Raw genomic sequence first — 15886 nt, 5'->3', positions numbered from 1 at the left:
TCTCGGTTTCTTGCATGGCTGGTGAGCTGTTTATAGGTTTGTAATCCGGAGTTGACCTTTACTGATATTATCCATTTAGTTCTTGGTCTTCCTTTTTTTCTTTTTTCTTCTAATATTGCATGTAGAGCGAGGTTGGGTAGCCTTTTTTGGTGGCATTCTCTCAACATGTTCATACCACCAGTCTTCTTTTGATCTTTTCTATTAATGAGTCTGTATAGTTTAGGTCTTGTCTTACAGTTTCATTTGTTTTCTTTTCTGTCCATTTTGTTTTATTTATTTTTCTGAGACATTTCATCTCAAAAGCCTCCAGTTTTTTATCTCTGTCTTCTTGAGTGTCCAAGTTTCTGAAGCATATATCACAGTGGGTATTATAATAGCATTATATAATTTTATTTTTAGAGTTTGGAGATTTTATTATTTTTCCAGATTTTACCTAGCTTATTAAATGATGACCATGCAGTCAATATTCTTTGTTTAATAGTGGCCATGGTATCTAAGCATTCTGTTATTACTGTTCCTAAATAGTTGAATTGTTTTACTTGTTCAATTGTTGATCCATTTAAGGTGAAGTTTACTTTTCTTCATTTTTTCCAATTACCAAGATTTTTGTTTTGTCCATATTTATGGTCATGCTATATTCTTTAGCCATATTGCTTAGTTTGGTTATTAGGTTCACCATTTTTTCTTTTGTGTCTGCTATCATTACAATGTCATCTGCATATTTTATGTTATTAAGGTTATAACCATTCAGGTTGACTACTTTTTCTGCATTCAAGGCTTGGTTAACCATATCCTCTAAGTAGATGTTAAAAAGGTATGGGGAGATGGGACATCCTTGGGCTACTCCTTTACTGACGTTTATTTTATCTGTTGATACTATTAAATTTAATTATTGCTTCTGTGAGACTATAATATTTTTCTAAGAAGTCTACAGTATCTTCATCAATTTGTTTCCGTTTTAATATTCTTAATACAGTTACTTTATTTATTGAGTCGAATGCCTGTTTAAAATCTATAAAACAGTAATAGATATATGTTCCCAGTGTAATTCTGCTAGTCTTTGTATTATGAAGATCTGATCCAATGTGGAGTGATTCTTTCTGAAGCCTGCCTGTTCTTCACTAAGAATGATCTCATAAGTGCTCTTTATTCTGTTCTGTAATACTCTTGTAAATATTTTGTAAGCATGGCTGAGTAATGTGATTGGTCTGTAATTTTTACAATTTTTCTTATCAGCTTTCTTGTAAATTGATATGATAATTCCTGTTCTCCAATCTGCTGGTATTTCTCCTGATTTAATGATTTTGTTAAAAAGTGTGGTAAGGAATTTTAAAGTTGTTTGCTTTTCTTCTTTCTAGAGTTCTGATGGAATTTGGTCTATCCCTGGTGCTTTGTCAGATTTCATTTGCTTTAGAGCATTCTCTACTTCTGATGAAAGGATCATTAAGGTGTCATGTCTTAAGTTAGTGTGGAGCCTTATTATTAGGTAGTTATTGCTTTCATTCTTAAAGGTTTCTTGGTAATGGTCCATCCATATTGCCTTTATCGCATTTGGATTTCTTGTTTCCTCGCCCTGATGGTTGATCATTGCTAGAGGTAGTGATGAAAATTTTTTTGTAATTTCTTTGTGTTATGTAATATTTTTGAGTTCTGGTGTTTATATGCCTCATTGCATTTTTCTGCTTCTTATTTGTTTAGCCAATTTCTTTAGTCTGTCTGCAAAGTTTATCAATTTCGTTTTTGAATTGAGTTTTTCTTCCGAGGCATGTCTGTATATTTTTGTTTTTAATTTTCTTTTTTCTTCACATTTTTCTAAAATTTCAGATGTTATCCATTTATTATTGGATCTCTTATAAATTCCTACAGTTTCCCTTGCCGGATTAATTAATATTTCTTTTCCTGTTTTCCAAAGCTTTTCGGTTTCATTTGTTTGAGTCCTATTTATTTCTTCAATTTTCCTAATGTAATGTAATCTTATTTGGTTATTTTTTTAACTTTTCTGTGTTGAGTTTATCAATTCTATTTGTTTTATAATTGACTTTGAATTTTATCTGCACTATTGCAGAGAGGAGTTCCTGGTCTATATCCAGCTCTAGGTTTTTGAGTGTTCTTACGTTTTTGATTGAGGTTTTCGATTTATTTCTAATTAGGATATAATCTCTACAATTTTGTATTCTCTATCTGGTGAGGTCCAGGTGTATTTAAAACTAGGTCTATGGTAAAACATTGTATTTGAGATTATAGCTATTATATCTGGGAAAATTCCCATGTTACTCCTCTAAAATAAACTATTATTTTAATCGCTAATATAGCCTACTTTCATTTAGGAGTGCCTCTTTTTTTCAATGTTATTAGCTCTTTAACCAAAATTTGGGGGGTGGGCATTACTGAAGTGTTATAAAACTAATATATGAAGAATAAAAAAGGAGGAAAAATTTGAACATACCTTTTTTTGGATGTTGTTTTCTGTCTCCTTATCCCGGCAATGTGCCTTCATCTGCTGTTAAAGGAAGGGGGGGGGATAAAGTAATGTGAGGGAATTATTTGAAAAAACCTGAGTTTTAAAATAATAGTATTCGAGATGACAAGGTTGTTTTCTTTGCAGAAATTGAGCATAGTTTCTCACCTTTCATTTTTGGTTTTCCAATTCCAGATTTCCCCATTACATCTTTTAGCTCTTCTCTGAAAATTATCTTAGCATTGAAATCTCTATCTCTGATTATGAATAAGATGTCTCTGGAGTTAGTATTATCTATTTCTTTTTTGAAGATTGTTGTAGAATAATTTGATGTCTTCTTCACTGTGATGTGCATCAGGTGCATAAATCTGAATAACCTTTGTGTAGTCCTTTTTCTTTGGCTTTTAGTCTAATTCCTATTATTCTGGTTGAGAGAGGCTTGATATCTGTTATACTTGCAGTAAGATTTTGTTTTATTAGAATTGCAACTCCTTCTCTATTTACATTGTCTCTTCTTCCCGAATAGAATAATTTGCCTTCTGGCATGTTTAGGCATCCTTCTCCTGTCCAGGTTTCTGAGATTCCTATAATATCTCACTTTATCCTTTTCAGATTTTCTTGTAGAATTTGGAGTTTTCCTGCTTGGTATTGAGATCTGATATTTACAGTAGCTATATACTTATCACGTTTTGCTGACCACATAGAAGATTTCTTACCAATACTATGTGAGGCTCGTATTGGTGTGTTGGCTTCCCTGTACATGGTAGTATGAGATGTATTCCCAGTAGTCATGTAATCCATGGAAGTTTTTGGGATTTTAGTGTGGCTGGCTTGCCATTCCTCTGCCACACCCTTTGGTCCATGGTTCCTTATTCTTTATTCGGAGCAACTGTTTGGGCTCCCCTCATCCGCCACCCAAGGGACGTGTCTGGTAGGAGTCTGGTCTTCCCCAAGGATTAATAAATATAACCATGCTAATTTTAGGTTAAACTTCAAAATAGACTCCTTGTTTGCAAATTCAAACAATTTGCTGATGCCATCCTGAAACACTTTTTTTCATAATGCTATTCAGCTTCCTTGTAACTGCACTCTGAATCTCATTTACTGTTTGGAAATAGTGACTTTTTAATGAAAATTTCAATTTTGGAAGAAGAAAATTGGTTGGAGCAAAGTCTGGTGAGTAAGGTGGGTGGTAAAGGGCATTGACTTTCCTGCTTGCTGAAAAGTACTTCACTATGCAGCATTATATGAAGATGTGTTGTCGTGAAGCAGGAATCAATCTTTGGATTGATACAATGCGTCTCACTTGATTCATTCTTTGTAGTAGGCAATGCGAAATGTCTTTATAAAATTTACACATTGGCATTTTGACCATTAGGGACAAACTTGTGATGAATAACACCTTCCACATCAAAAAAAGACGATGTTGTTTCACTTGAGATTTTTGAAAATGCAGCTTCTTGGTTTTGATGAATTTTTTCCACCTACTCTGTACCCTGTCACTTGGTTGCATGATCATACTGTTAATATTAGAGATTTTTATTTAAAGAAGAGATTTTTAATCAATATAGAGGATATTTATCATAATATTAATCCTACCGGCTGCACCATTATTTAAATATAGGATTTTTATTAATTTAATCCTGTATATAGAAATGATCTCTGTTCAACATTTATTTTTAATTTATTTCTGAGTGTTTCTATATATTTATTTATTTATTGCACAAGGGTTCACTCCGATTGGTGCAGTGACCTTAACTTTTTCTTCCAGAATCCAAATAATCACTGACTCAAGACCCAAATACAAAATAAACACATTTAATAAAACAAAAACAATATATATACACTTCAAACAAATTTTACATAACTATAACTAATTACAGAATTAATTGGATCCAAGGCCTTTTAAAAAATAAACTTACACTTAAGACTAGACTAAACACTTTGTTTTCACAATGACAAAATGTTCATAGCCAGTTTCTCTCTCTGTCAAGGCCCTTTTCCAAAGATATATGACTTTATTCTTCATTTTTACAGAATCCTTTCTCATCACTTATGTAGCACACATTAATTCTTCCTAACTTAATTCTGTCTCTTTTTTAGTAGAAATAATAGTTAGATCTGGCATCCTTAATACAGATGAAACTTCTTAATCAGAGTTTTCTCGAACATTCCTTTAGAACGTAAATAGCAATTTCTTCTTTTATTCACTAATGCTTATTGACAGTCTTAACTCTTCCATTTAAAAAAAACTTACAGTTCAATTCCCTTTTTGGAATCTACTATAAATCTTCCAATTAGCATTTCCTCGAATATTCCTTTTAAAACGATCTATAGCAATATTCCTCTTTATTTATCAATACTTATTCCACATTAAAACTTCATAGTTCCACGATTCCCTTTTCGGAATATACTATTAATTTTCTTCCGAGTGTCACATAAAAAAACTCAATTTCCTCTGAATCTAAATGTCTGCCGGCCTGTGTTCTAATTTCTTTCCGAACACTCTTCTTGTTTACTCTCCGTTACTACGATACCGGACACTTTCTGTCAGCTGTCAATCACACATCAAACCTCGGCGAGCATGCACACTCCTTGAAAGTGGCAAGCGATAAACTAGGTTTGGCTGACACGTTGTCTCCGTTAGCAACAAGAAAATGTCTTCATAAAACAAACAATATTTTTAACTACAATAAATTTGTTTAAAGTAACACAACTATTCAAATCCGGTAAGTACATAAATTTTTAACTGCTTTACATATCATTTTTGACGAAATATTTCAATAACGGGCACATCGTAAGTGCCCACAATGCGTGTTATGAAACTAAAACTAATAAACATTCTAACATAAACAATACAGAAAAATATTCAGAATTTTAAATTATGATTATTTTTACAATATGTGAAACATTACGTTTCATCACCAGTAACAATTTTGTTCCAAAAAGATTAATCTTCTTCCACCATCTTAAAAGGTCTTGATATGAAGCAACCCAGTCCTGTGTCTGCTCCTCCATTGCATCAATTACAACACATGAAAATCTTCATTCACAAAGTGTGTGTTAACTCAACAACTGACACTTAGTGACGTGATATTTGAAGGTTCACTACAAATATTTCAAATGTTGGCCAACAGATGGTGCTCGCAGTGCTCTTAATTTACTTTGTTGTTTATCTTTGTAAATTAATGCTATTGGGGTTGTACTAGATAGTAATATATACCAATTTTAGCTAATGGTGCAAAGTTAGGAAGGGTGATAAAGAAGATTTCCAGTATTAAATCATCAGGCTGATCTGAAGAAACTCATTCTATGGACAAATGATAATTCTTGTCATTTCAGTAGTGCCAAGTGCAAGGTTATGCATTTTGAATGAGGAACATTACAAGAAGAGTATTATAGATAGATATATGCTACGTGTGGTCAGGGAAGCCAGTTGACTGCGGATGATGTTAGACTAAGTTAAAAGTTTAGAGGGCTACCTTTAACAAATCATCACATTAGATAGCAATATTGTTAAAGAGGACACTAATTCATAGCAACAGTAAGGAAATTATTCTTCCACTGTACAAGGTTTTGATAAGACCACATTTCTACTACTTATTCAGATATGTCACTTAGGTTCAGAAGAGATAATCTAAAGATAACCAGGATGGATGGCTACTGAACTTTATTGGACTATGGAAATATGATCTTCAAAGTTGAGTAATAGATAGAAGTGAGAGAGGAGATATGATAGAAGCATATAAGTTAGTAAGGGGAGGAGGCTTAGAGTACACATAAGTGAGTTTTAGAGATTTTACAGTGCACGGCAAATAGAGGGAAGATTCAGGTCCCTTCTCAAATCATATGATGTAAGTGTACATACTGGGCTGTCAGTAGATGTTGTGAGTGCATTCTCAGTGAATGATTTTAAAGAAAGACAAGTATTTAGGCATGGTATGTGACTGGAAGAGTCCTGCCCTCGATGAGTTCTTCAATCCTTGAAGAAGCATGCATAATATTCAAATAATGCATGAGTACAAGTGTAAAATAGCCTGCTTTCAAATATTTGCATAAAGGAGTTAAAATAAGTGCAGGTTATCTAACTATCAATACAATGAATATATAAATAGAAAAAAACGAATATAATCACAAAGGTTAGTAATATATGCATGTGTGAATTTAAATATGTCTTTAATTCTTAGACCACCTCTGGGGTATGGTGTTACTGCATAAATTGCAATTAATGCAGACAGACTATCTTGGTCCTGAATAAGAGAATGAAATAAATGCAATGATAGGTATCATAAAGTATATATGATTATTATTATTAACATCTGACCTCCATGGAGTCCAAGGACTCATCATGGGAGGTATATACTCTCTCATGCCAAACGATCATCGAACTATGCCTTGAACCCCCCTTTCAGGTTTCCATACTTGCCACACTTTCAGGCAATGCATTCCACTCACCAATCACTCTTCATGCAAAGAACCTGCTTCTCACACTCTCCCTATATAACTTTCATGGATGGCCTTTAGTTCTCCCTTTGCCACCCTCTACTCCGAAATATCTTCTAAACAATAATTTGGTACCAACCACTCACCAGCTTATATATCTCAATCATATCTCCTCTTCTTCTTCTTCTATTCACATAGCTTTGTAATTTGCATTCACTCAGTCTCTTCTCATACCTGACAACAACGTAGTAAACGTTCTCCAGTACATCCCCCCCCCTGAAAACCTGGCAACCAAATCTATGAACAATAGTTCATATGTGACTGATCAAAGCCTTATTCAGGGGAACCATATCCTCTTTACTCCTGCATGTCAATGTCCACCTCGTTATTACCATAATCCATTGGGATGTTCTTACAATTACAATGTCACTCTTAAATTTCAAGTCTCTGTCCACACCATCTGCATCCCAACCTTGCCTACCAAATTTCAAGACCTTGCACTTTGCCACATTCAACTGAAAGCTCCACTCATTCACCCACTCACAAAGTCTATTCAGATCCTCCTACAAGGCCACAATATCTGCTCTGTTTCTCATAACCCTTTGCATCATTGGCAAACAGATGCATGTCTCCAGTTAAGCTGGGCCCAATGTCATCAAAGTGTTACTTAAACAATAATGGTCCCAAACCAGATCCCTGTGATACTCCTCTAGTGACCTTTCTTTTGGGATACCACTCCTCCATATACAACTTGCTGATACTTGTTCAACAGCCAATCAGCTATCCAACTTACTGTATCCTCTTTATCAAATGAATTTGTCACCTTGTTATAATACTTAAGCAGATTGCTGAAATATGACCTCTCTCTAACAAACCATATTGACCATCACAAGGAATACTGCTATTATCAACCTGCTTCTAAATCCTAGTTCTCACTGATTTCCTTAACAACAAAACCAGGCACACAGACTGGCCTATAATTTGCAGCCTTAGTCTTATCCTCCCTCCCTTTGTGAAGTGGAACAATTTTTCCCACCTTCCATTTTTTTGCTCATGTTAAATAATTGTGGCAAAGATGCCATTACTTCCATAAGACATTCCTTCGAGATGTGATATACTGTCAAATCCTGTTGAATTATTAATATTAAGTTTATATTTTTTTATTTATAAGTTTATATAAGTTTATATTTCTTAATTCCTCATACACTTCTTGCTCATTCACCATCAGTCCCTCCTCTACCATGATCTCCACACTTCATCTTCTCCTGATGTGATGTTGCTTTCACAAGGTTGAAATACACTGATAAACTGATCCTTGAATAATTCAACTATATCCTCTGCATTGGTTACTATTCTACCAATGTCATCAACTATAATCATCCTCCCATAATAATTTTTTCTTCTACTTGCAACATCGAAAGAACTCACTAGGATTTTTCTTAGCTCATCATCAAATTCCTGCCATATACCCTCAAGGGGTGTACAGTATATGATAGTACTACACGAAAAATTTACATCATTACTAACTTCCTATCTATAATTTTCCTCCAAATCAGTCTGTTACTTGTCAAGACTCCAACATTATCAAATCTTATATTTCTATCGTCTATGGCACTTTGTACCGTATCAATCAACCTATATCTTGGTCTTCCTCTGGGTCATTTTACTGCCAACCTGGCAGAGAACACTTGTTTTGCTAATCTTCCCTCGCCCATTCTGTTTAAGTGACCATACCACCTGAGATTAACTCTGCTGACGCATTCCTGGATGCTGATAATGTCAAGTTCTTTCCTAATATCCTTGTTTTTAATATGATATTGCCATTGATGCCATCTGTTCATGCCTCTGATTTTTCTCAGGACTCTCATACTTGCGGTCTCTAGTCTTTGGTCAGTTGTTTTACTTCTGACCCAGCTCTCAGATCCATAGTTAAAACTGGTTTGAACAGTGTCTTCTATACAGTTAGTTTAGTGTTCCGACTAATTTCTCTGTTATTCCATATTAATTTATTCAATTGACTTCCTACCATAACAGCTTTGTTGATTCTGTTGTCTATTTCTATATTTAATCTACCATCTTCACTAAAAATCGTGCCTAAGTAGCTGAAATGTTTTACTTGTTCCACTGGTTCTCCATTCACAATACAGTTGACATTTTCAATGAGTCTGCCTATTTTCATTGTCTTTGACTTTTTATTGCTCACCTTCATACCATATCTATTACAACAGTTATTCAATTTAGTCAGTGAATCTTGCAGACTTGTAGCGGATTTATTTAGAAGTATAACATCGTCCACATAAAGTAAAGAGCTGACATTAACATCTCCAATTTTGATATTATGTTTAATACCACTTTCCTTCATAATGTGATCCATATAGATAATGAATAATAGAGGGGATAATGTACATCCTTGTCTCACACCAGATTTACCATTAAACCATCTTCCTGTACTTCCTTCATTTCTAACTGCTGACTTACAACTTAAATAAAGATTAAGTATTGCTTGATAAAATGCCCCATTGACACCATATAACTGCACAGTGTATTGAATAGCTTCTCTCTTGGAACCTTGTCGTATGCTTTTTTCAGACCTACAAAACTTAAATACAGATCTTTGTTATATTCCCATGCTTTCTCAATTATTTGTCGTAAAGTGAAGATCTGATCCTGGCAGACTCTATTTTGCCTGAATCCAGCTTGTTTTTCACCAAGCTTTTCTTCCACAATTCTTCTCGACCATCTCTCAAGTATACTGGCATAAATCTTGCCCAGAACTCTCAGTAGGGAAATACTTCTGTAATTCTCACATTCAGTTTTATTTCCCTTTTTATATATGGGTACTATGAGAGCTCTACTCCAATCATCAGGAATTCGTCCCTTTGGCCAGCATTCTGAACTATATAGTGCAGCCACTGTAAGACTTTTATACCACCATACTTCAGCATTTCTGATCGAATATCATCTACTCCTGCTGCCTTTCCACATTTCAAGCCTTTAATGGCGTTTTCTACTTCAAGTATGGATATGTATTCCTGACAGCATGCTTGGGCAGTGTTTTTTACCACTGTGCTGTCATCACTGCTTGTTTCATTTTGCAGTTTTTCAAAGTAATTACTGCATACTTCAAGGATATCTTTTTCTCCCGTTTTCATGTCACCTTTATCATCTCTAACTCCTTTTACAGCACTTTTTCCTCCATTTCTAAGCTTCTTCAACAACCTCCAGAATATTTTGCCACCTTCTTGATATTTATTTTCTATGTTCCTGCCAAAGTCCTCCCATGACTTTTGTTTAGCTAGTTTTACATTGTTTAGCTTTTTTACATTTGTCTCTGTATTCTCTAAGAGCACAAGCTGACTTATTTGTCAGGAACTTTTGATTTGGTTTCTTCTTTTCCTTCACTGTCTCTTTAACTTCCTGTGTCCACCATGGATTTCTAATTTTTCTATCCTTGCTGACAACTTCACCACATGCCTCTCTAGTTGAAACAATCAGGGTTTTCTTCAAGTTTCCACTGAATCTCCAAGGTTTTGTTCCTGTTCTCAAACTCTTTCATTTTTTCTTCAATAATCTTTGTGTATTTTAGTCTACAGTTCACATCTGAGAGCTGCTCAACTTTTATTCGCTTTAAAACTTTCTTATATGTTATTCTTTTCAATATGAAATTCAATTTTATCCTGCTCAAGACTAAATAGTGATCGCTTCCAATTTCAAATCCTCTGTCACTCTGGTTTCCTGTGCCAGGGAGAAAACATCACCATCAACAATAACATAGTCAATGCAACTTTTCTTATTCCTTGCCTCTTCTCTCCATGTGAATTTGTGCACATTTTTATGTTGGAACATGGTGTTAGTAATAACCAGTCCATGTCCTGAGCAGAAATCCAACAGATATTTGCCATTATTATTAGCTTTGCTCTTTTCTCCAAATTTTCCCCAAATATTTTTGTATGTGTGACAATCACTTCCTACTCTGCTATTTAGATCCCCAACAAGGACCAACTTTTCCTTTTTCATTGAGTCAGTTGCTTTTTCTAAAGCCTGAAAAAATTCGTCCACTTCTACCTTAGTAGAACCTTCCGTGGGACCATAGGCATAAATAAGTCTCATTGTCCAGTTCCCCATTCTCATATTTGCCCACATTACACTACTTGAGATTGCCTACCATTCAAGAAGATTAGCCTTGTATTTTGTGTTGAATACTATAACTACTCCTTCTTTTCCTTGATTGTCATTGCCTGAATATAACATTTTGTATTTATTGCTCAGAAAAATCTCACCAATTTTTGTCTTTTTTGTTTCAGTCACCCCTATTATTTCGATCTGTTACTTATCTAATTCCCCAGCTGGCTCCATTTCTTTGCCATTCAGGCTTCTTATGTTGATAGTACCGATCTTTAACTCTGGTGATGTTGGGGTGGGGTGTGTTTTCGGATTTGTTCCAATAGCAGACTTTTCGCTGTTCACCCTGGTTCCCTGGCGAAAACAGGGTCCTTGTTTAACCGGGCAACGCCCCACCCGTAATGAAATTTTGTTATGCTGTACCATCATTTTTATTTTGGTTTAACCAATAAGAATACAATTTGGTCGGCTAAATCCCAAATTGCCAGTTCATCCTTGTTCGTTCAGTATCCAGGTAGATACCCAACAGGGTGCACCACGAGAAGGTGAGAATTGGACATTAGGTCAGAAGCCCTGGTTGGTTCTACGCATTCCTTTAAAGGCTATGTGGAGGTCTCCTCTCAGTTATACAGCTTTAACCCTAACATTTCTTCTCATACTGCATTTTTGCTGCCTATATGCCATAGTTGAAATCATCCATAATGATCACCTTTTGTTTGTTCACTAAGTGGCCTATATATTTCTTTGTCTCTACCTTCCACATTTCATGGCTTATAGCAACACCCCACCAAATATCTGATTCTATCAAACTCCACATCACACCATGCCTGCTTCAAAACCATTGCTACTTTTTTCTCCTTGTATCTCATCCTTGTGCAGGCATAATTCCTCTGCTATCATCAGCAGCACCCCCCCCCCCTCCTTCTTGCCTTTCCTATCTTCACAAAAAATATCTTATCCCTCCGTTTCTATTCCTGTCAAGATGTCAATCTCATCCAATCATGTTTCACTTATTCAAACTATTTTCAAACACATAAACTTAATCAATGCAACAATTTCATCTCCCTTATTTCTGATACTCCTGGTAGAATCCATATTATTGGTCATTAATTAGCTGGAGGCTCTCCAGGTAGAGTAGAAGGTTTTTTAAAGAGAACGGAAATAAGAGCAATTGGATGGTGGTTTATTGACTGACTTTTATCACCTTTTTTTTTGGAACAGGCTGAGTGTAGGTTTGTTTCCATGGTGTAAGGTAGATGACTATTGAGTAGGAAAGATTGAGATGATAAAGTTGTTAATTCTAGTGAGCAAGTTTTTGAACAATAGATGGTATGCCATCAGGACCAGATGCCTTGTTCATGTCTAAGTTATTCAAGATGCTTCTGATTTTTTCTGGTAGAAAAACAAGTCATAGATACTGGTCAGGAATATTGGGAGGAGAGTAAGGAATGAAGGCCTTCATTCCAATTATAATTATTTCAATTATTCGGTCTGAGAGGTGTTTGGTTCAGAACTGAAGCAGTAGTCAGACGATGGAAAGGAGGAGACATGAGACTGAGAATGTTTGTTTGTTGCTTGTTCTGAAGTGCAGGAAATTTGGATCTGGTTGTGGTTTGAGTTACCAAGAAGAAAATTGGCATTCATGGTATGTTTGAAAAGGGAACTTGTTAGGAAGATGTCATTGGGGTTTGCAAGATAGTGTTCTTGTATTCTGGTAGGTTTATTGCTAATTGTGAATATCTTGGCATACTTACCTGTCTGTCTTGATCATTGGAACTGGAGAAGGGAAGTTGAGTTGCAAAGATTAAATCCCCAAGGAAGATTATCTATTTTTTCTTTTTTTTTAATAATATCTCCACACACAAAAGGTCCTACAACTTATGACAGGGCTAGAAGGAAGAGAGGAATTTGTTGTTATGTTTATTAAGGCATGAGGATTATAATCATTGAAGAAAACAGTATGGAAAGATTGTTCAATTAGGGTAGAGGTGTAGGGAATGCAAGTGGAGTATGAGAAGTTGGTCTGATGAGCTTGGAGTTGAACTGTATAAGTGTGTTGACTAACAGTTGCTTGTGTTAACAAGCTCGTACGTGATTAGAGAAGAGTGGAGTTTATAGTAGTGACCAGTTCATTGAAGCAGCACCCGTGGAAATACCTACAGAAAAGACATAATGCAGCAACTTCGTCTATTTGAAAGTGACTGGAGGGAGTCAGTGAGGGAGGAATCACCAATTAAGCAGATTGCTCACTGTTGAATACACTCAAGCATTCTAAGGGAGATTTTATATGCACATTCTAAAATGCGGGAACAGTATTCTAAAGTTGCACAGATCCGAGCTTCATAGAGTGTCAGTAGTTTGGACAGGAGAAAAGTGCTTTTTTGAAATGAAAAAATAATACCAAGTTTTTTGAAGGCTGAAAAAGCTATGAACCCGCTGTGCTTATGTTAGATATGTGAGATTTAACTTAAGAAGAGGAAACTGATCTTCGTTGGCAAGCAGGATGTTTTTCAAAAGTGAAGGAGAGTTAAGCATGGTCTTTCCTCCCAGAAATAAGATAGGATTGAAATTTTGGTTGCATTAAAATTTACCACATTGTCCTCACTCCACTTGTGAATGATAAAGAGATCAATGTTTACGGCATTGGTTAAAGATCTTGAAGTATGAATAACCTGAGCATTGCAAGGTTTTGAAAATGAAAAAGAGGAGTCGAGAGTACTGTCATCAGCAAAACTATGAATAGGAAAATGTCAGAGAGAGACAGAGGGCATCATTGATGCATAGAAGAAAATGTGTACTAGCATTGGTCGAAAAATCTGATGAAAGGGAACCACCCACTATGATCCACAATGTATGACCAGAGTGGAAGCTGACAGTCCATTCACAAAAGGAAGGAGAAATGCCATAAGATGGTAGCTTGGTAAGAAGCCCACAATACCAAACTTGATCACATGACTTGAAAATATCAAAAGTGATAAATCCAAAGTTTACAAATTCATCATTTTGATTTTAATTTTTTCGTCACTGGTTTTAAAATTCTTGTCTATCTTCATGTATTTTCTACACTTGTTATCTTGTACCCACCACTTTAAATTGCATATTGTCTTGGCTCCAATCAAGTCTTTAGTCAAGTTTTCACTATCCTTACCTTCAAGAACACAGGTATATATTAATTAATATCCTTCCTTTTTAAACCTTATTAAATTCAACTGTTTAAGCCTAGTCATTAAAAAGGTTTCTGCTTCATTGCCAAAAAATACCTTATCTTTTTTCTTTCATGTTATAAACATTTTAGGAGCATCATGATTTTCAGTAATATAAAGTACTGGGGGGGACCTTGTCCCCCTGACACCTACGGCGTCCCCCCCCCCCGAGTTCCGGACTCATAGGATGGTTCTCCTTGAATTCTGATGACTCGAATTTTGAAGACTCAAAAGCCCCCCCCTTCTCCGAGTTCCGGACTCATAGGACGGTTTTCCTTGAATTCTGATGACTCGAATTTTAAAAACTCGAAAGGGGATTCCATCCCCCCCCCCCGTGCGCCTATGATGCTCAACCCCCCGATTTCCGGACTGGTAGGCCAGTTCTCCTTGAATTCTGATGACTCAAATTTTAAAGACTCGAAAGGGGAGGGGGGGGGGATCCGGACTGGTAGGACGGTTCTCCTCGAATTTTGAAGACTGGACACTCAGGGTAGTTCCTGAGTTTCAAAGCGTTTCAAATAACTTGACAAAAAAACATGACACAAAAACATTACAAAAAAAGCTTATTTTATATTGTGGAGTAGATTGAAAATGATGTTTTTGAAACCTGCCTGTTATCTTCTAATGGAAATTTGATGTATTGTTTATTCTGGTGTCGATAATTTTTGTAGAAAAGCTATAAAAGTTCTGGAAAAAGAGTTATTGGCTATAATTTCTGATGTTTGTTCTATCATCTTATATAAAATCATAATTTTTACAGCATTCCAACTTTTAGGGGTTCTTTTTTTTCAAACACTATACATTTCTCCTCCGTTTTTCATATTTGTAAGTGGTAATATTTGTATTCTAAGATTAAATCATTAATTGCTGTAATCATTTATAGTAATTATTATGGAGTTTTATTTTATATCTGTTGGTGAAGAAAAGAATCATTTGCAACCAGTTTAAAGTAAACTTTACTTAATATACATAATAACTTTATTTATTTTTTATTTTTTTTTTAATTTTATTTATTTTAGTGGCTGGAATGATAGATTCAGCAATCTACTATTCCTCTTGGGCCATTCAAAAGAAAATAGAGCTAGGGAAAGCAAGCTGATTAGTAACTGTAAAACTAAAGAAAGAACGAAAAAGTTGATTTATTGAGATTGCTGAAACTGGTGTTGAAAGTGTGGCTGGCTCACCTACATTTTTTGTTGTAATAATCACTTGTAATTTGGCACAGTAATAAACAATGAGTAGGTTTGTTTCTTTGTCATAGTACTCACTGTAGTTGGTAGTATAGCAATATTACAATTAAAATTTTCATTAAAACAAAACTGTTACCAGATTAAGCAAATTCAATTTTAAAATTACACAAGCTTTATTACAATGAAACATTTAATTAGTTGTAGTAAAAATTTGGCAACAATGAGAGTAGTAACTGCCAGTTTTTTGGAAAGTGTCAATTACTAAGTCATGCAAACATGAATATTTAGGCAACATAAGTGGGCTGGTTTTAAATTTGTGATTGATTATCACTTATCTTACCTACATTTTTTAGGTGACTTCCACCCATGACTGCTGGCTGAGGATTTTATTTTATATATTCTTTGGAATTTTTTTTTTTTTTTTTAAATATTATCCTGAAACTCTACTCTAGAGACCAAACATGGACTCT

General features: G+C 35.0%; 1 protein-coding gene across 2 annotated transcripts in view; it reads left to right on the top strand.

The window, feature by feature from the left end:
* Positions 1–15477, top strand: part of LOC150099419 (endoplasmic reticulum-Golgi intermediate compartment protein 3-like) — a 179384-nt gene extending 163907 nt beyond the window's left edge. For both annotated transcript variants that reach the window (XM_090403787.1, XM_090403786.1), the window contains exon 13: positions 15246–15477. In XM_090403787.1, coding sequence (XP_090259913.1) covers positions 15246–15325 — 80 coding nt within the window. In that variant the 3' untranslated portion in view covers positions 15326–15477. The remainder of the gene's footprint in view (positions 1–15245) is intronic.
* The last annotated feature ends 409 nt before the right edge of the window (positions 15478–15886 follow it).

This window comes from Typopeltis vanoorti, chromosome 14 (assembly GCF_054136105.1).
Source record: "Typopeltis vanoorti isolate ZY-2024b chromosome 14, IOZ_Tvanoo_1.0, whole genome shotgun sequence".
Classification (NCBI taxonomy): Eukaryota; Metazoa; Arthropoda; class Arachnida; order Uropygi; family Thelyphonidae; genus Typopeltis; species Typopeltis vanoorti.
This window is presented reverse-complemented; position numbering and strand designations above follow the sequence as displayed.